The 20148-nt window shown below is 46.7% G+C and overlaps 1 protein-coding gene across 3 annotated transcripts in view; it reads right to left on the reverse strand.

Annotated features, from left to right (window-relative positions):
• GNB1 (G protein subunit beta 1) overlaps window positions 1–20148 on the reverse strand; it is an 89704-nt gene that overhangs the window by 10395 nt on the left and 59161 nt on the right. For all 3 annotated transcript variants that reach the window (XM_025912082.2, XM_025912081.2, XM_086715401.1), the window contains 4 exons: window positions 16177–16215; window positions 14345–14451; window positions 9425–9488; window positions 8327–8489 (listed from right to left, as the gene is read on the reverse strand). In XM_025912082.2, the coding sequence (XP_025767867.1) occupies window positions 8327–8489; window positions 9425–9488; window positions 14345–14451; window positions 16177–16215 (373 nt within the window). The remainder of the gene's footprint in view (window positions 1–8326; window positions 8490–9424; window positions 9489–14344; window positions 14452–16176; window positions 16216–20148) is intronic.

Below are 20148 nucleotides of genomic sequence, written 5' to 3' on the forward strand. Positions count from 1 at the left end.
TGCAGGGACAAGGGTGCCACACAGTCCAGAGAGAGGAGGCTTGACATGAGACAGTGCAGAGAACAGGTCCCTGGGTCAAGGACCATGGGGGACACCAGGGTGTGCTGTCGGCTGAGGCCTGGAGGACAGAGGCAGGACGTACCGACAGAGTGTGCTGCCTGGCTGGGAATCTGTTGCCAGAGGAGCAGAAATGCCTACTTCTGCATCTCGAGAAGGTGCCGACCCAGAGAGAGCAAAACCGAGACTACCAACGTGCACAGAAAAGTGACTCATGTGGCCCCCGGGACCAGAGGGCCTGGCTAGCTAATTTATCCCAAGAAAATGGCTATAGGCTTGAGGGGTCATCCACCTGCAAGAACGTTCACACTACTGACAAACCGGAAACTGCCCAGACATCCAGCAACAGACACATCAGCACGCACTGAACTCTCTCAACTCTTTAGAATAGTTCTGGGTGGGGGCGCCTGGGTGGCGCAGTCGGTTAAGCGTCCGACTTCAGCCAGGTCACGATCTCGCGGTCCGTGAGTTCGAGCCCCGCGTCGGGCTCTGGGCTGATGGCTCAGAGCCTGGAGCCTGTTTCCGATTCTGTGTCTCCCTCTCTCTCTGCCCCTCCCCCGTTCATGCTCTGTCTCTCTCTGTCCCAAAAATAAATAAACGTTGAAAAAAAAAATTAAAAAAAAAAAAAAAAAAAAAAAGAATAGTTCTGGGTGAGATTGTAGGTTAAAAACACAAAAGAAGAGGGGCACCTGGGTGGCTCAGCCTCTTAGGCATCCGACTTCGGGTCAGGTCATGATCTCACAGTTCCTGAGTTCAAGCCCCACGTCGGGCTCTGCGCTGACAGCTCGGAGCCTGGAGTGTGCTTTGGATTCTGTGTCTCCCTCTCTCTCTGCCCCTCCCCTGCTCGTGCTCGGTCTCTCTGCCCCTCAAAAATAAACATTTAAGGAAAACACACAAAGGAAGAAGTTCAGGGTATTTCCCCGAATTTCTACAACGAGCACATGCTGGTGGTGTAGCCGAGCCCACGCCTAGAGAGCACTGGGCCCTGCTGGGCACTATGGCTAAGTCAAAGTTGGGAGCTGGAGACACAAAGCCCCACCCCAGGCACCCACGCAGCGCCAGCTGCGGCTTCCACTCTGGGGGGGACCACGTTCCAGCCCGGAGCTGGATGAAGAGCCGCCTGCCCCACGCTGAGGGACGCACCGCAGCCAGGCAGCAGAGACAAGAGTGAGAGCACAATGTTCAAGAAGTCTGCTAAGAAGGAAAGAAGGCCTATGAAGTAACTCGAAGCTGTGGAAGTGAGGAAATGCCAAAGAAGGGTTTTGTTAAGAGTCAGGAGGGTTGACAACACCCAACGAGAGGCCAATGTGAAAGGCGAATGCCAGAGCTGGGGATCCGATGAAGACAAAGCAGACTTGAAACTCCTTCAGATGCACCCACAAGGCTGCGTGGCCTCGCCCCCCCAGGTCTTAGGGTTTTCAGTAGAGCCTGCCATTATCCTTCCCGGACGGTCTAAGGTCTGGATCTAGGCAATCGATCCAAGGGCTAGATGGGGCGGGTGCGGAATCCAGTGTGGCCAATGGCAGGCCTGGCCAGGACCTGTGGCTCTCTCTCTCTCTGCCGGGGCTGCTAAGCAGGCAAGATGGAAAGTAGGTCCAAGGAGCCATCCGGAGGGAAGCTAAGGGGCGCGCACGCCCACTGTGCGGACAGCACTGTGAGCCCCTGTGCCCAGTAGGTGCCCCAGGTCAGGCGGCCTGACCACCACCCCCCCACCTCCTGCCCGTACGGTCCATGCGATTCGTGAGTGAGCAGTGGGACCTGTGCTTCCCAGACTGTGGCAAACACGCAAGAAGCCTAGGGCCCATGTCACATTTAACCCGCCAATGAAAAGGGTACCAAAGAGCAGCCCCATTATGACTCCTTCTGCAGAATTAGGGGAAAACATCTCCATCCCCCGCACCCAATATCCAAGTTCACTAGACAATGGGTCTGGTCCGCTGTGCTTTCACACGAACAGAAAATACCCTGCCTCAGACTATATGAACAGATCGTCCCTAGAGAACAAAGCTTCAGCTACCACAGCTGGTTTGGCAGGAAGGAAAGGCAGTCGCTGAGCAACCACACCAGGCTGTGCCCAGGACGTCTCTGGCTAAACTCCTGACCCAAATGTTAATGCATCTGTGGCCATCTTGACCAGAACGACCTCGGGAAGGGAAGAGCGTCCACACTGCAATGAGAGGTTTATGAAGGAAGGAACCTTCCTTCATAAAAGCCGGCGTCACAGCTTTCCTAGCAGCATGCAGGGACCTGCTCCAAGAAAAGTCTGTGACACCAGGCCTGACACCGTCATCAGATGGGAGTCTTTAGGGAAATTCCTCATTTCTCATGTTATTATTCCCACCAAAACAGCACTTGGGAAGTTATATTCTGCATGTCATACATTTATAACAATGATAATAAGTGCCCCATCTCAATCACTGTGAATTCAGTCCAGTGGCCGTTTCCAAAGGGCGTCTTGACTCTGCAAGAGCGAATACCATCTGAGGTTTCCTCTCTGCGGTACTGGCAAAGGGTTTACAAACCCTGGGTAACTGACTCCAGAGACAGAAACTTGTTTGTTCCACGTGGGCGGTTATATTTCACGGAAACAACAGCGGCACACAACTGATTCCCAAGAGTCTTACCCCTGAAGGTGAGCGAACGGAGCCCCCTTGGACTCTCAGACAGGACGAAGACAAGACCGACTGGTATGACTGCTGACAACAGCGCTCACGGGTGTGTTTTGTGCAACCGAGTTTCTAAAATTCTACAAGAAAATGTCCCAACCGTGGCTTAACCAAGAGTTCTCAACCTCACACCCAGGCCAGAGAAAGGCATTGTAAGTAATAAACACCACACTGATCATACAGACACTCAGGTCTAAGACGAGATAAAGACAGCAAACACTCAAGTTGTGTTGAATCCACTAACGGTTCACACCTCTACCCTCTGACTAAAACAAGACGATTTAAAAATTTTTTTAAGCTCATTCATTTAAAAAAATTTTTTTTCTGTTTGTTTATTTTTGAGAGCAAGAGAGACAGAGCATGAGCAGGGGAGGGGCAGAGAGAGAAAGGGAGACACAGAATCCAAAGCAGGCTCCAGGCTCTGAGCTGTCAGCACAGAGCCCGACGCGGGGCTCGAACTCATGGACTGTGAAATCATGACCTGATCCGAAGCTGGACACTTAAACCAACTGAGCCATCCAGGCGCCCTAAGTTTATTCATTTTTGAGAGACAGACAGACAGACAGACAGAGAGGCAAAGCGTGAGTAGTGTGGGGCAGAGAGAGAGGGAGGGAGACACAGAATCTAAAGCAGGCTCCAGGCTCTGAGCTGTCAGCACAGAGCCCAATGAGGGGCCAGAATCCACGAACCGTGAGATCATGACCTGAGCCAAAGTCGGACACCTAACCGACTGAGCCACCCAGGTGCCCCAAACAAGACTATTTTAAGCTTATCAGATTTTAACTATATTGACTTGAAGCCAAAAATGATGTATCATGTCTGAAGAAAGTTACGCATACTCTTAAGCAGCCAAATGCTTTTAAGAAACTACTCAACTCCCAGGAAGTAAAATTTCATGACATATGAAGGAAACAAAAACTTTTAAGTATTTCCTCTAATCCAAATTTTGTTTTTTGTTTCAACAAACATAGTGTTAAAATATCTAAATCCTTAATTATAAATGGAAGTCAATACCCTGAATCTGATTATAAATCAGAGACTGATAAACACTAAGAATGTATTTTTTTTAAGGTTTATTTATTTTTGAGAGAGAGAGAGAGAGAGAGGGAGAGAGAGAGAGAGAGAGACACTATCTCAAGCAGGCTCCGCACTGTCAGCCCAGAGCCTGACATGGGACTCGAACTCATGAACCAAGAGATCATGACCTGAGCTGAAACCAAGACTCGGACACTTAACTGACTGAGTCCCCCAGGTGCTCCAAGGATATATGTTTTTAAGTGTTGGCAGTTCATCAATGCTATAAACCAAGTGACTTCTGAAGTGTGCTCACTGGACAATCACATGGCTCATGAGGACCACACAGGTGGCCTATGTGGCTTCCAGCCATGGGGCAGCAGTTCTGGCCACAGGAGCAACTCAACTCCCCCACAGAAAACAACGATGAGCTCCGGACAAAAAACAGACGGGGTGCCTGGCGGGTTCAGTCGGTGGAGCGGGCGGCTCTTGATCTCAGGGTTGTGAGTTCAAGCCCCACACTGGGTGTGGAGATTGCTTAAAAATAAAACCTTTACAACAAACAAACAAACAACTAAAGGCACAGGAAACAGAAGCAGACAGAATGAAGAGGAGCCTACACTTGGAAGAAAAGAAAGGCGCTGATGGAGCCTGTTTCTAAGGGAGGCCCCCATCTATGACACCACATGGGTAAGATCCGTGTCCAACCTTCTTGAATAGCCAGTGGACAGATCTGTGGGCAACCATAGCAGAAAGTGAAAGAAGAAAACCTAGAAAGGAGAAAGCGACAGAAGAGGAGCCCTCAATCACGCACCAAAGTGCCCAAGGCTTCTATCTGAACCACACGGGCAAAGAGCAGGCTCCACACGGCCTGGCTGATGGGAAAAGGACAGACGAGGCTCCTGCTGCTGCCTGACAGGACACAAGAGTACAGAGGGCCTACAGCACAGCACTTCACGACGTCCAGGATACAATTCAAAATTACTAGACATACTAATAAATAGGAAAACGTCACCCAGACTGAAAAGAGTCCTCAAGACCAGCCTCAAAAGGATTAGCTGCTGAAGTGCCAACAAGAATTCTGAAGGCAGTTCTCAGAACTGTGATGAAGGATACCAAATATGCATGTAATAAATAAGAAGAAAATCTCAGTAGAAAAACAACTGTTTTTCTGTTTTTTTAAACAGCAAACAAAAGAACTGTTTTTTTAAAAAGCAAACAAAAATTCTAGAACTAAAAACAGAACATCTCATATACATAGGTTGCTGGGTAGTCAGAATACTAGAGGTGACAAAAGTCACATAAGCCTGAGGACAGGTCTGAAAGGACCAAATCTGATTGCAAAAGGACCAAATCTGATTGCAAAAGGAGGAGACTACAGAATAGAAAATGTACTTGAGGACATGACCTAATGTGTCCCAAATTTAGTAAAAGTCAAAACTTCACAAATTCAAGATGCTGGAGCAAAGTACAAAGAAAAACCACATAGAGGCACGACACAGTCAAACTGCTACAAAACAAAGAAAAGTCTTTAAAGTACTGAAAGAAAAAAACTATCAACCCCAGAAACCAATAGATCTAGCAAACAGACTCTTTAAGATGAAGGAAAACTGGGGCACCTGGCCAGCTCGGTCAGCGGAGTGTGCAATTCTTGACCTTGGGGTTGTGAGTTCGGGCCCACGTCAGGTGTAGAGATTCCTTTAAAAAAGTAAAATAAAATCTTAAAAAAAAAAAAAAAAAAACTCTTCAAGAATGAAGGAAGGGGCAACTGGGTGGCTCAGTCGGTTGAGCGTCCAACTTTGGCTCAGGTCATGATCTCGTGGTTTGTGGGTTCGAGCCCCACATCAGGCTCTCTGCTGTCACCACAGAGCCTGCTTGGGATCCTATGTCTCCCTCTCTCTGCCCTTTGCCTGCTTGCGCCCTCCCCCAAATAAATAAATATTAAAAAAAAATTTTCTTTTTCAAATTTTATACCTCCAGATAAATGAAAATGGAGAGTAATCACTGTGCTAGCAGACCTCCACTAACTGTGAGAAACCTTAAAACAAACGCATCAGGCCAAAGGGAGCCCTTCCTTCCATCCTCGGACAGGAAGAAGGAGCACTCGAGATGGTAAATATTGAGAAAACGTAAAGAACAACTCAAATCTCTTCAAACAGCTAAGAATGTGTATCGGAAAAAGTAGAACAATGTTTTATGGGGGCACATAGAGGCAAGAGCCATGAAAATGTCATAAAAAACGAGGAAGGGCAGAAAAATGGGCCTTTACGGCTGCAAGGTTCTTGAAGTTTATATGAACTGACACAATATTATCTCTGAATGGACCTTGAAAAATTATGAACGTACATTGTAATCCCTAGATACACCACTCAAAATTAATGCAAAGAGGAAACTAAAAAAGCCAACAGATAAGCTCAACTAGGATTCTAAGAATTTGGGTTAGTATTCTAACCGAAAAGAAGGCAGGCAGGCAAAGCAGGTGGTGGCATGACAAAGCTAAATCCAACTATGCCAACATTACGTGACACAGAAACGAACCCCATGCCAGTGAAAAGGCAGACACCTTTAAAATAGATAAAAGCAAGACCCAACTGTAAGCTGTCTATAACGGACTCTATTTATAAAGATGCGGTCGTGCTGGAAGAAAATGGATGGAAAAAAACATATGGAAACAATAAACAGAAATGTGGAGTGACTCTATTCACATCTGATGAAGCAGACTTACAACAAAGAATATTCTAAGAGAAAAAGGGACATTTCATCATGGTAAGAGGATCGATTCATCAGGAAGACAGGACAACACAAATGCATACACTTCTACTAACGGAGCTCAAAATATATAAAGCAAAAACTGACAGAATTAAAGGGAGAAAGATAAATCCATAATCAGAGACTTTAACATCCTCTCTCAGGGGCACATGGGTGGCTCAACTGGTTAAGCAGCCGATTCTTGATTTCCACTCATGGTCCGTGGGTTTGAGTCCCACCTCAGGCTCTGCACTGAAAGTGCAGGGCCTGCCTGGGATTCTTTCTTTCCCTTTCTCGCGCTCTCAAAATAAACAAACATTAAAAACAAAAACAAAAACAAAAAAAACCTCTCTCAGCAATTTATAGAAATAAAGATATAGAAGATTTGAACAGTATCAAGAATTCTGGCTCAAAAGCCTGGCTCTAATGAACACATTGAGAACATTGCCCAGCACTTACAGAACAGACTCGATTTCCAAGTGCATGCGGCGCGGTCATTGTTGACAGATTATCTGCTCCTTTAAAAACAAGTCCCAATAAACCGAAAAGAACTGAAGTGTTGCAGAATATGTTCGCTGAACATAATGGAATTTAATTATAAATCAGTAATAAGTTATCTAAGAAAACTCCAGGTACTTGAAAGTTAAGCAACATACTTTTAAGTAACCCATGAATCAAAGAAATAATCAAAAGGGTTTGAAGATACTTCAAATAGAACTAAAGCCATGTTTAGAGGGAAATGTATAGGTTCAAGTGCTTAAATCTGAAAAAGATCTAAGTTTCCACCTTAAGACACTAGAAAAGTAAGACGGAATCACCCCCAACTAAGCAGAGGGCAGGAGACAATGCAGGACAGAAATGGAGAAAATACAGGGAGCCTATCTTTAGAAGGACAACCAATACCATCAAACTGGTGGCTGCCAGAGGGGAGGTGAGTGGGGAGAAATGGGTGAAATACAGGGGAGCAGGAACACACTTACCATGATGAGCCCTGAGCAATGTGTAGAGTGCTAAATAATTATATTGTATGCTTGAAACTGGTACCACTGTATGTTAATTACACTTCCACAAAACAACACAAGAAGTCACACGAATTAAAAAAAAAAAGGAGAATGGACATACTTTTATCTGACTAAAATCAATTTAACACAAGGCTTACCTAGAGTCAAAAGCAGTATTATTTACTCCTTTAATTATGACCATTTCTTTAGTTGCACGTAAAACAGGTTAGCCTAGCAGGGTATAAGTTTGAGAACTGAGAATATAAGTAAAATATTAGGAAGAGACCAGAAATACTATGCCTTTTGTTATGAATAACAAGTGTCGCAGGGAAACTAAACTTGGCAAAATAATGTACCACCGAACTCTTAACGCTGGCCGTGTTCAGCACTCTATCCCACAAGAGTGCTACTTGGCGTCCAGTAGCTCAGATGACCAGTCGGGACAAGTAGGCGCGGGAATGCACAGTACGTATACACGTGGATAAACGTGCACGTTCAGACTAGGAAACCCCTGTGGAAAGGCACTTAAGATACAAGATGGCTTAGACGGAGGTAACAGAGTCAACTGTGTTAACATAAACTCAAAAAGGTGGCTGCCAGCTACTCAGGCAGTGACCTAAGTCCCTGCGACCCTTGAAAACAGGATGCCACAGCAACTTCAATCTAAAGGCTTCTTCATGGTAAAGGCATATCCAAGCCTGTCTTTGATTTCATTTTCAGAGTGTTTGTGGCCATTATTACAAGCAATCTCATTGAATCATTATTGACAAGAGGGGAGAGTCCAAAGCACACAATGCCACCATCTTCTACAACTCTGAGCTTACTGATGACAACAGGTACCTGTATGTCCAGCCAGTTCACGGCTCACACGTACATTCCCTTCACGAGTTTTCAGATTGTAAATGGAGCAAATGTTATCCAGGCCACCGCAGGCCACGTAGTTCCCAGAAGGCGCGTATGCACAGGTCATGACCCATGAGGAGCGCAGAGGGATGGCATGCACCTACATGACAGAACACAGAGATGCAGACACATTCAAGTTCAACAACGCCAACTGTGGACTCCAGGGCTCTATTTCTAGTCTTCAACTCTCATTGCACAGAAGGTGACGGAGCAAAACAACAGCCAAAAGTGTTTTGAAAGTAATTTATATGCGTGGCCAGTCAGTAAAGTACTAATTTAACTAGCAATCCAGCCCTGCACACCAATTTAATCTGCAGCCTTAATAAAGTCACAATCTACGGTTAGATGTGCACATAAGTAACAGCCTTAGAGCCTCCTGACTCAAACTCGATGTTAAAGAAAACATTTCACTGGCATGTCAAAATGGCTATAAACTGATTGGCAAAAAGTTTTCAGTGAAGTAACCAAACTACACGTTGTATTTAATCCTGCCACAGACCTCCCTGTGCTTCAGATAAATTTGTTAAAAATACTGTAATCGTCTGTGCACGCTTAGGACTCTCCAGTAAAATACGACTGAGTCTGGTCTTTTCATACGCTTGGACCCAGTGACAGTACTTTCTCATTCAGCACAACCTTGGATTAAGTTTTTAAAATAATTTCATTTATTATACCTCAAAGTATACTGCCTTTCAGGTTATCGCTCATAAAAACTAACAACCAAATGAAAAGCTGAATTTCTACATTTTTAAATAAAACACAAAATTTCCCAGACGAAGCTAAATCTGGAACCCAGGTCTCTCAGAACCATTCAGGAGGCATTTAACCTCCCACCTGCCCTGTAAGGAGATAATAATCTGTGCAGATGAGACTACTAACGTGTGCTAGCCATGTGATCTGCCTTCACACTAAAAACAGAAAGCACCACGGCCCCCTCCCTATCCTGTTAGAGGTTTTACACAAGCGAACCAGAGTTTAAAAGGCCGCCTCCCCCGGGGTCAGCTTCTCAGGGAGGGGACCCCACACGGCCCTTACCTTATTTGTGGTGTAGCTGTCCCAGATGATCAGTTTGCCATCCTGTGAGGCGCTGACTAGAAGCCTAGAGGGAGAGGACAAGAGCAAACTGATGGGCACCACAGACATCATCACACAAAGGCAACAGTACAAACTAAATCTGTGACTCAACACACACTTCAGTGTCACATTTGCTTGGGACAAAGCATACTGATGTATGAGAAAATACAAAAGGTCCGATTGTTAACTCAACTTTGAAAGCATGGAAGAAAATACTCCCACAAATAACAGTGCAGATTCAAGAGCACTCACTTTCAAATGCAAACTAGATCACTAAAGTCACTCTCTGCTGAGATAGGACAGGCTGAGTTCTTCTACCTGCTTAGGTTTGGTTTCTGTTCATCAAATTTGAGACATACAAATCTTCCCTTTTCTTTTTTAAAGTTTATTTATTTTGAGAGAGAGACAGACAGTGAGCAGGGAGGGACAGAGAGAGGAGGGAGGGAGACAGAGAGGGAGACAGAAAGAGAGAGAGAGAGAGAGAGAGAGAGAATCCCAATGCGGCCCGAACTCACGAACCATGAGATCGTGACCTGAGCCAAAACCAAGAGTTGACGCTTAACCAACTGAGCCATCCAGGAGCCCTGAGACATACAGATCTTTCAAAAACCAAAGATGGCAGAAAATACTTAATACACAAATATACTTCCATTTAGACATGTAGAAAGCTTAGATATAAAAGAATAATAAGCTTTTAGCTATTCCAAATTTATGAGACAAACAAATCATGGAGATTTCCTCGGCTGAGCTAAATCTAGTCTCCAGGTCTCCTGGAAACATTAAGGAGGCACTTAACCTCCCACCTGCTTTTAAAAGAGATGACTAACTATAGCGGAACTGTGCCTCGTCCAGCAGAAGAGACTAGTAACTGTCATGAATTTTCTTCAAGACTATTTTCTTGCTTTGGATAACTGCTAACTTTGGGATCTTGTGCTGAAAGGTGCACTGTCTATATCTGCAGCGTTAAGACAGGATACTGCAGAAGGAAAGCATGAGTAATTCTGGGAACCACAGCTATTCATAAGATACCCTAAGAACTCTGTCCTACAAAATGTGCTGTTTTCAAGGAATGGCAAGGAAGCTCTAGAGATATGCTGCAGTATGGTGTGTGATGACAGATTTTTTTTCTTTCCTGTTTTTTAAGTAGGGCATCCCGGCACTGCCCCCAGGGGTGAGCTCAGGTGCTGCGCAGGCGCCCAGGGTTTCCCACCTCCCCCAAGGACACGTGTGCAGGGCCAGTCTTCCGCGGGCCCCTGCTATCGGAGGAGAGGACAGTGGCAGGGCCAGACTTCAAGGAGAAGGACCGTGTCTCTGGACTCCCCATGGACCCAACAGCCCCAACTGAGGCTGACAGGTGACCCCCAAGGGTCTTTAAATCTCTGCCGGGACACACTAGGTATGTGAAAACAGGAGGATGGGTTAGGTGTGGAGGGGGCCACATGGCCACCACCCCAACAGATTTTTAATTTTAAAGATTTTAATCAAACACGGGTTACGCATATTTGGCTTAATGAACTGAACAAAACCTGGAGGTAAAATCTACTCAGGACACTCTCACAACTGTGACACTGTGACACTTTCCATCAAACTCTAGGTTCTGATGCACAAACTTCCTTCACAAGGAGTCAACAATGAGTCTGGCAAGGAACACAAACATTTTCGGTGGTGCACTGCAAAATGTATCACAGAACCAAACCAAGTGCACGTCCAGTCCTATCAGTTTTCAGATGCAGTTTCTTAAAGCAAAGTCCTGCACCTGGTTCAGTTACAAACACGTGAGGCACTTAAAGCTATTTCCTTCCAGGTAACGAATAGCGCTCACCGTGCGGCTCAATCTCTGGCTTTGAACGGACCACCCGAGCCAAGGCAAAGGAGCGCGTCCTCTGGGAGGGTCACCTCTAGAAAGCTCTCCTGGTCAGAGAGCTTAATATTTGCTGACTCGCCCAGGGGTTAGAGAAACGTTAAGCTGTCCGATGATCCTCTAGAAGGTGAGTAAAGACACCTCTTAATCCGAGACAGGACAACCGCCGGAGAACTGGGGTGATTCTGCCCCGGAGCTGTCAGCTATTCACAAGTCAGTTCCCATGAGGCACTGTCCACCCAGAACGCACAGGCGAGAGCCGGCGAGGAAGTGAGAGCTCCGGGAAGCCGAAAACAGAGGTCACACAGAGGCCCACATCCTAACGCGTCCGGCCCTTCATTTCCTTGGAGGAGGGAGGGCTCTCAAGCCTGGCTGGGCTAGTTGTGTCTCGCTCTCAATTACAAGACTCCAGCAGATTTTAGCAGGGGGAGAAAAAGTTTTACATTAACTTCTGTAACTGAAAGAGACTCGCCAATGTAGAAAGGAGACTTTAGGCACAAATGAATACGTGTGTTGATAAACATAAAGGTAGACAGAATATACACTGACACAGGCAGACACACAAACCTCTTATCGTGGGGTCTCCTGTGGTTCTGAAAAACAAACTGCCACTCAGTGCAACATTTGAGAGCATCTACAAATTACACAAACGTGGTAAGATAACTGGTATTCATGAATTAGAGCCCTGAGTTATGGAAAAATCTGGTGCAATAATCTTTACTTATTATGAAGGAGGCAGGAAATATAAAGACAACGTAAGCAAAATGCACATCCAAAATTTTAAAAACTACTTTGGACTTTAAAAAGGCAAAACTTTACCTACCCAGAAAACATGGCTATCTAGAAAAAGTCATCTCTGAAAGGCTCTGAAGAGCATAGATCCTCCTTAATATCATGTTTTGTTTTCGGGGCGCCTGGGTGGCTCAGTCGGTTAAGCATCTGACTTCGGCTCGGGTCATGATCTCGCGGTCTCTGAGTTCGAGCCCCGCGTCGGGCTCTGTGCTGACAGCTCGGAGGCTGGAGCTGCTTCAGATTCTGTCTCCCTCTCTCTCTGCCCCTCCCCCACTTGCACCCTGTCTCTCTCTGTCTCTCAAAAATGAATAAACGTTAAAAAAAAATTTTTTTTTAATATGTTTTGTTTTCCTACCGTTTGTGATTCCAAAATAAGGCCCCCATAGAAGGGCACTGCGGACAGAGCCGTGCAGTTTCACGAGCAGTCATAAAACAAGTGTGTGTGTCCACCACGCCCTCCACGAAACAGAACAAGACTTGCACAGCAGCCTCCCACAGGGTCTTCCACGTCACCCTTCTTCAAGGGGTGCCCAGGACCCTGAATTCGGTGCTGCTCATTCATGTCTTTGCTTTTCTTCCTGCTGACTCTGAGGCTTTCAAAACACCATCTGTGCTCTGAACCTGACGGCACATGCCTTGCACACAACTATCAGGAAGCTAGATGGCCTGGTGTCCGCCTGCCCGCCTGCCTCACCCTCAGCCCCGATCCTCATTTCCACTGCTCTGGCCACACAGCTGCCTGCAGGTCAACTTCCCCTGGTCACCCCGATGTAGGAGGAACACGTCCTCTCTACCACTCCCCACACTAGAGCCTGACTGCTGCAGGAGAGCAACTGCTTAGGGAACTTGGCTACTGGGCACCAAGTACCAGGTTCCTGAGTACCGGGCTCCAACTGCCGGATCCCTGAGTACTGGGCTCTGAGTACGAGGCTTCAAGTACTGGATTCCTGAGTACCAGGTTCCAAGTACAACCTGGCTGCAGGACTGTCTATCAAACGTCCTGTCTAATCAGGACACTGATGTTGCTACAGATGGAGGAGAAGCCCTGGAGGTAATATACCATTTGGTTACTGTCTACTTTTGATAACAAATTCCAAGGTAGATTGATTAGCAAGGGTATTTTTCTTTCTCCTTTCTTATTGTCTCTGATTACTGCCATCATTAAAATGATTGAAGTTAGCTCTCATTTGCATCTGAAATTGTACAGAACATTGTATAGAACAAACTAAAGATAGATTCTTTTGTTCCGTAGCTGTTTACACTCTGAAGCAGACAATTTCATGAACAAAGAGGAAATCAAGCAATTCCTCTCTGACAAACACACAAAAAAATGCTACTCAAAGAAACGCATTTGAAGACTCATGTATTAGGTATCTGAAACAGTATGCTATAGTCACACAGCACTTTATTTATTTGGGTAGAATAAGTAGAAGAGACAAACTTTCTAGCAGCCTCTAAAAGAAAAAGAAAAGAGGGCGGAATAGGTTTCACCTAAGTGATGCTGCAGGTTAAGGGAAATGGGTGTAGAGAATGACGGGGGAGAAGGACCCAGAACACGATGGAGATGAACCACCGAGAGGAAGAAGTCGTCTGAATAAGGGCAGAATTTAAAGCTAACACAGTGAGTCCCGTGCAGGCAGTTTTCTTGTTGGGACGGTGGATAAAAGGAAGGTGGGCAGACGGGCCAGAGGAATGGACAACGGCAGTAGCTAAGTCGTGCGTCGCCACGTCTGCTGGGGCTCCGAGAAAACCAACAGCAAACCCACGCGCGGCACTCGGGATGCTGGGGTCACTGCTGTAAGGTTCCACACACTTAATCTTCCCTACAATGTAGGGTAGGTTTACGATCCCTGAGCCCGGACACGGAAACCTAAGAGGGTATGGGCCAAGGAGTCGTGAGGCACGGCTGGAAAGACAAGGCGCCACGAGAGGTTGTATAACCTCCCCAAGTCACACAGGCACCGCACAGTGGAGCTGGGAGAGCAAGGGGGTGCGGCGAGGTCAGAATCGGAGCTCATGTCAACACGACGAGGGTCGTGATGAAATGTGAGTGGAAATACGGACAGGGAATGTGCACTGTGATGCTATACCTGGCCTGCCCAGATAGCTAACAACCTCATGGTTTCTTTACAAATAACAGCAAATGACTTTAGGTTTATCTTCCCTCAGAAAAACAGAACAATCCTTGAGAGTACCAAGCACTATGTTCTGCTCATGCCCCCACACACCTGGAATCCGTGCCCCAATGCATGGCATAGATTTTGGCCAAGTGCCCCCTCAGCGTTCTCCTGGTGCGCATCTGGATTCTTCCCACCGGGTCGATGTTGTTTGTGATCTTAAAAATAAAAGTTACTGCAAATTAAAAGTCTGTGATGGAATGACCTCCCCTGGGGCCTCCTCTCCTCCTCTCCCACCCTGCTTGGCAGCCCCAGCTGCCTCGGGCCGGCTGTGCCATTTGCCCAAGGCGCTGTGCCCACCCATCTCCCGCCGGTCACCCGGCTGGCTCTCCCTGTGACTCCTCCTGCTTACCGTGGTACCTACCTGCCTTTCGTGGTCTGTAGGAAGTCCACTGCTCTACCTACCTGCTTTTCAGGAGCTCCATCCCCCCCAGAGCACACACACGGCGCCCGTCCACAGGTGTGCGGCCTGCCCGAGTCTCCCCCACTTCCCCCAACTGCTTGTCCAGGCGCAGCTCCTCCCGCCCTCCTTCCACATTAGTCTCAGCCTCCATCACAACCGAACACAGGCCCGCGGCTCACACACTGTCCGCAGCGACCAGGCCGTGCACTGATGCGGACTATGCTGCTGCTTCCGGCACAGAGCCACACGTGAACACCCGCGGGTTCACCGTGACACGTAAAAACGGACAGTAACGATTCGGAGCTGACAGATAGACTGAGTATTACTGCAATAATGGGGCCCTTTTAAAAAAGATTTTATTTTTAAGTAATCTCTGCTTAAATATCTAACATGGGGCTCACGCTCACGACTCTGAGACTAAGAGCTGTGTGCTCTACCTACTGAGCTGGCCAGGCACCCCAACTGTGGGCTTCAAAAATGCACAGTCCCAAGTATATCTGAGAATTCAAATTTAGGAATTCTATGAAGGGCAGTTTTTTCTAACTTACTGTTTAACTCCAATTACAGCACGTCCCCAAAGGCACTGGGACAACGTAGCACATTTAGCCATCCTCTGTACAAGTACGGACATAATTTTCGTTCACGTTTGCTTAATTCTTTGGACTTTTAATGAGGTGCAATTCACCGTTTTAAAGTGAACAAGCCCGCAGCGTTCAGCACGTTCACACTGCTGTGCAAGCACCGCGCTCTCGAGTCCCAGGACGCCCTCGCCCCCCGAAGAAACACCACAGTCCCCCCGGCCCGCCCGAACTCCCGGCAGCCCCCAACCTGCACCACCTCCGGGGGTCTGCCTGCTCTGGGCAGCCCCGCACCGTGTGCCCTTGCGTGTACGTCCGGGCTTTCACAGGGCATCCTGTTTGAGGTTCATCCCTGCACTAGATACACCCCTAGTGCCTTCCTGGTTACGGCCCAGTAATATTCTGCTGTGTGAAGGGACTGCACTGTGCTGACGCGGTCATCCGTTCACAGAAACCGTGGCTGTCTCCACCTTCTGGAAACCGTGAACGGGGCAGCTGAGAACACACACGTGCATATACCTGTCTGAGCACCAGGTTTTGATTCCTTCGGGTTGTATCTAGGAGCAGACCTGCTAGCTCGTAATTGGTGTGCAACTTTCTGGGGATCTGCTAAACTGGACTTTTAGAAAGCCAAGTTCTGAGGCAAACTGTGTTAAGGAGAAGAGCTTCAAACTATCTTAAGACTGTCATATCTGGCAATTCTGACCTCCGTAATAGTAATTACCTAAGGCTTGTGAGACATTAATCTTTCATGTAAAAAACCTCTACTCCCTGTGCCTTCTGAGTGCAATGCTTCCAGCAGTGTTTATACCCTTGCTGTGTGAGAGGAGAGGGCCAATGTAGGTGCCGCCGGGCACCAGCCTCAATGCCAGGCGGGCGACGCTGCGTAAATGGGTCCTTACCTGAGAGAGAGTTGCATCTGCACACGCTTTTCTAGCATCCTAGGAAAAAGAATGACAAAGGGGGAGTCAGTAACGCGTCACACACATTCAATCCCAGGTCCTCGCGCCAAAGCTTCGGAGCGCCTCACGGACTGCCAGGAGCAAAAGCGAAAAGCAAGAGGATGACGCCCTCTCCCCATTCCTCTGCTCCAACACAGTCCAGGGCTGCTGGCAGTCCTGCTTCCCATGCTCCAGGTTATACCCGCTGCGTTCGAGGCCGGCGGCTCACCTCCTAGCCAGCACCGCACCCCTGCGACCCCGGAATCGCCCTTGCGGCTCCCCCTCCTGCTGGCCACGGCGCCTATGCTTGTCCACAGACCTGCTTGCGCACCTTGCTCTGTCTTTCTAACGGCGCGGGAGCCGTGAGGCTCAGAGAAACAAGTCCAAAAAGCACTGGATATCTAGCCCAAAGAACTTTCCCTCCAGATCATGTTATCTTAAGATTCTGTTTTCTTTTTTTTAATGTTTATCCATTTTTGAGAAAGAGAGCGAGCGAGCAAGCACGAGCAGGGAAGGGGCAGAGACAGAGGGGAGACACAGAATCTGAAACAGGCTCCAGGCTCCGAGCTGTCAGCACAGAGCCCAGTGAGGAGCTTGACCCCGCAAGCCGTGAGATCATGACCTGAGCTGAAGTCAGACGCTTAACCGACTGAGCCACCCAGGTGTCCCTGGGTTTGTTTTCAAGCCAAACAATACCTAATGCTAAACTCTATGAAAAAGAGCAAAGGATCTGGAATCAAGACAATCAAATTCGACTAAGACTTTCCGGCTCTTGCATCTGTTACCTATAAAATGATCTTGGGAAGCAGGTATGAACAGGGATATGCTAAGGCTAATGAAGAGGTTTTTGTTGTTCCTCAGTGACCAAAATTACTAGGAAATATAGAAAATTATGAAGGAAAATGAGACAACAGCTTTTTTTTAAAAGGGTCAAAATTTGAGTGTAGGAATAATTTCGAAGCAAATCATGAGAAATCTCTAGTAAGAAAAATGTTTCCATTACGTAGCCATCTGATTAGCTGCTTTCAAAATGACAGCTGGCCACATGACAGCATTTACACACGTGCACAGGCTCCGGTGGGACCCCAGGACGCCATTCTCTAGGGCAGACTGCCTCACTGCGGGGTAATCTTTATTTCACGAAGCTGGGAGGAACCAACTGAGAACATGGAAACAGAGTCAGAAAGACTGTTGTTATAAATGTACCAAAGTTCTAGATTTCAAATTCAGGTTTAATTATCCAATAGAAGTCATTCTGCTTGATTAATTCTACTTAATGGATTAAATAATTAAAACACCAAAAAATTACGCCATGAAGTATTTCTATGCCAGCGCCTCGATCTGGGGTAAGGGACGAGCAGAGGGAAGGTCCAGAGTAGCAAGTCTTTCATTGGTGGATTCTACCTACCAAGTACAAGTTTAACATTTATTTCCCAATACCATTCTTATTGATGTTATACATGGCTTTAAGTTTTAAAAAAGAATAATGAGAATTTTTTACGTGGGGAAAAATAAACCACGGGACTTAAGCAACTTCACTTTGGATAGTGTACGGAGATCGAACTGTATTTCATACCATACCACACAAGAGACCATGGGAATACTATTGGTAAACGGAGGGAACAGCCATTTTATTTTACTTGTTACTTTTTAACAAGTGCTGGACGTCGCCGAAGGCAGCATTTCTCAGAAGAGCATCTTTGACTGCCTATGTCACAGGAAGAAGTCTTCTAATGGAGGCAGTCTCTGTGACTGCTTCCTAAACACAGACAGCCCGCCCATCCTGCAGATTAACTTCCAGTTTAACGGCCTGGTGAGAATGTGGGTGACGGCTCCACTACTTAGTGCGACGGCTTCCATGCCGGCCGCGGAGAGAAACGGCCCTGAAGGTAGCAGGTCATCTCTTGTCCCCTCAAACCACGGCACCTCCAAACCAGCGAGCACACAGGGAGGCCTCCTCCTGCTCGGGACCCGGAGAAGGCGCCTACTCTGCTCAGTCGGACCTGGGACTCTGTCGTGCACTGAGCCTTCGCACTGGTGACGGTTGGCACGGTCACCTCGTCAATGGTCTGCGCCTGTACTTGACGAGTTTCTCCTGGATCCATTGATTAGCTCATGTACTTTGAGACATGCCACGGTTTGATCAGCATCCCTTTGCGAGCCCCTGTTTCCTCACCATGTAAAGTAGAATGAGATGGTCCTTGGGGTCCTTCAGCTCAAACACAAATCTGAGAAAGCAAACCTTCTTAGAGTCACCGACCATTGCTTGTTGGACTCCCTACGCCCTGCATTCTTTAACACGTATGTATTCCTTGGGCAGTCAGAAAGAAAAGACTTTTTTCTTTTTGAAAGAAAGCCCTCTTTCTGTTTGGTGTAATGGACTCGGGACAGCCTTTGCTGCCCGTTCCTGGGCTGTACAAAGAAACTGCACAGATGTGGCTCCTGAGACTGGCCCAGGGCAGATGGGTGTACAAAAGGCTGTGGTTCAGGTGTTCTCCTCGGGGTGGTCCAGTTCGTACATGACACACAGCAAGACAAAGTGAGGCCTGTAGGACACACTGAATTCTCGAGGCCCAGTCCAAAGAAAGGAATATAAAATAATAAAAATACTATTTTTAATTTATTTTTATTTTTCAAACATTTTATTTATTTATTTTTTTAAGTTTATTTATTTATTTGAGAGAGCACAAGTGTGTGTGAGCCAGGGGAGGGTTAGAGAGAGGGAAAGAGAATCCTAAGCAGGTTCCACAATGTCAACGTAAAGCCCAATGTAAAACTCAAACTCACAAACCGTGAGATCATGACCTGAGCCAAAGTCAGACACTTAATTGACTGAGCTACCCAGGCGCCCATAAATATTTTATTTTTAAGTATTCTCTACACCTACCATGGTGCTTGAAATTACAACCTTGACATCAAGAGTTGCGTGCTCCACGGACTGAGCCAGCCAGGCATCCCAAATATCTATTTTTTTTTTTAATATTTATCAATTGGGGCACATGGGTGGCTCGCCAGTTGGGCGTCAGACTTTGGCTTAGGTCACGATATTGTGGTTCATGGGTTCGAGCCCCACATCGGGCTCTGTACTGACAGCTCAGAGCCTGGAGCCTGCTTCGGATTCTTTGTCTTCCTCTCTCTGCCCCTCCCCCACTTATACTCTGTCTCTCTGTCTCTGTCTCTGTCTCTCTCTCTCTCAAAAATGAATAAACGTTTAAAAAAAATTTTTTTTTAAAAATGTGCTCTCTCTCTCGCTCTCAAAAATAAATAAAACATTAATAGGTATACATACGCACACATATATATATGTATACCTATTAATTGTAGATCAGGATCTTGTGGTCCGTGAGTTTGAGCCCTGCATCGGGCTCTGTGCTGACAGCTCGGAGACTGGAGCCTGCTTTGGATTCTGTGTCTCCCTCTCTCTCTGCCGCTCCCCCACTTATACTCTGTCTCTCTCTCTCTCTCTCAAAAATGAATAAACACTTAAAAAATTTTTTTCTAAATCTATTAACTGTATGCTGAAATGACAATATTTTAGATACACTGGTTTAGACAGTCTGTTAAAAACTGATTCCGCCTGGGGGCATGTGGGTGGGTCAGTTGGTTGAGCATCTGATTCTTGATTTTGGCTTGGGTCATGATCCTAGGGCTGTGGGATTGAGTCCCGCGTCGGGCTCTGTGCTGTGTGCAGCTTGCTTAAGAGTCTCAATCTCTCTCTCTCTGCCCCTCCCCTGCTCACACATGTACTCTCTTGCTGTCTCTTAAAAAAAAATTTTTTTTTTTAAAAATAAAAAAAAAATTGATTCCACCTGTTTCTTTTTTTAAAAATTTATTTGAGAGTGACAGTGAGAGAAAGAGAAAGAGAGAGAGAGAGAGAGAGGGAGAGAGAGGGAGGCAGAGAGGGATAAAGAGAATCCCAAGCAGGCTCCATGC

The sequence above is a fragment of the Puma concolor genome, chromosome C1 (assembly GCF_028749965.1).
Source record: "Puma concolor isolate L17-30 chromosome C1, mPumCon1.1.hap2, whole genome shotgun sequence".
NCBI lineage: Eukaryota > Metazoa > Chordata > Mammalia > Carnivora > Felidae > Puma > Puma concolor.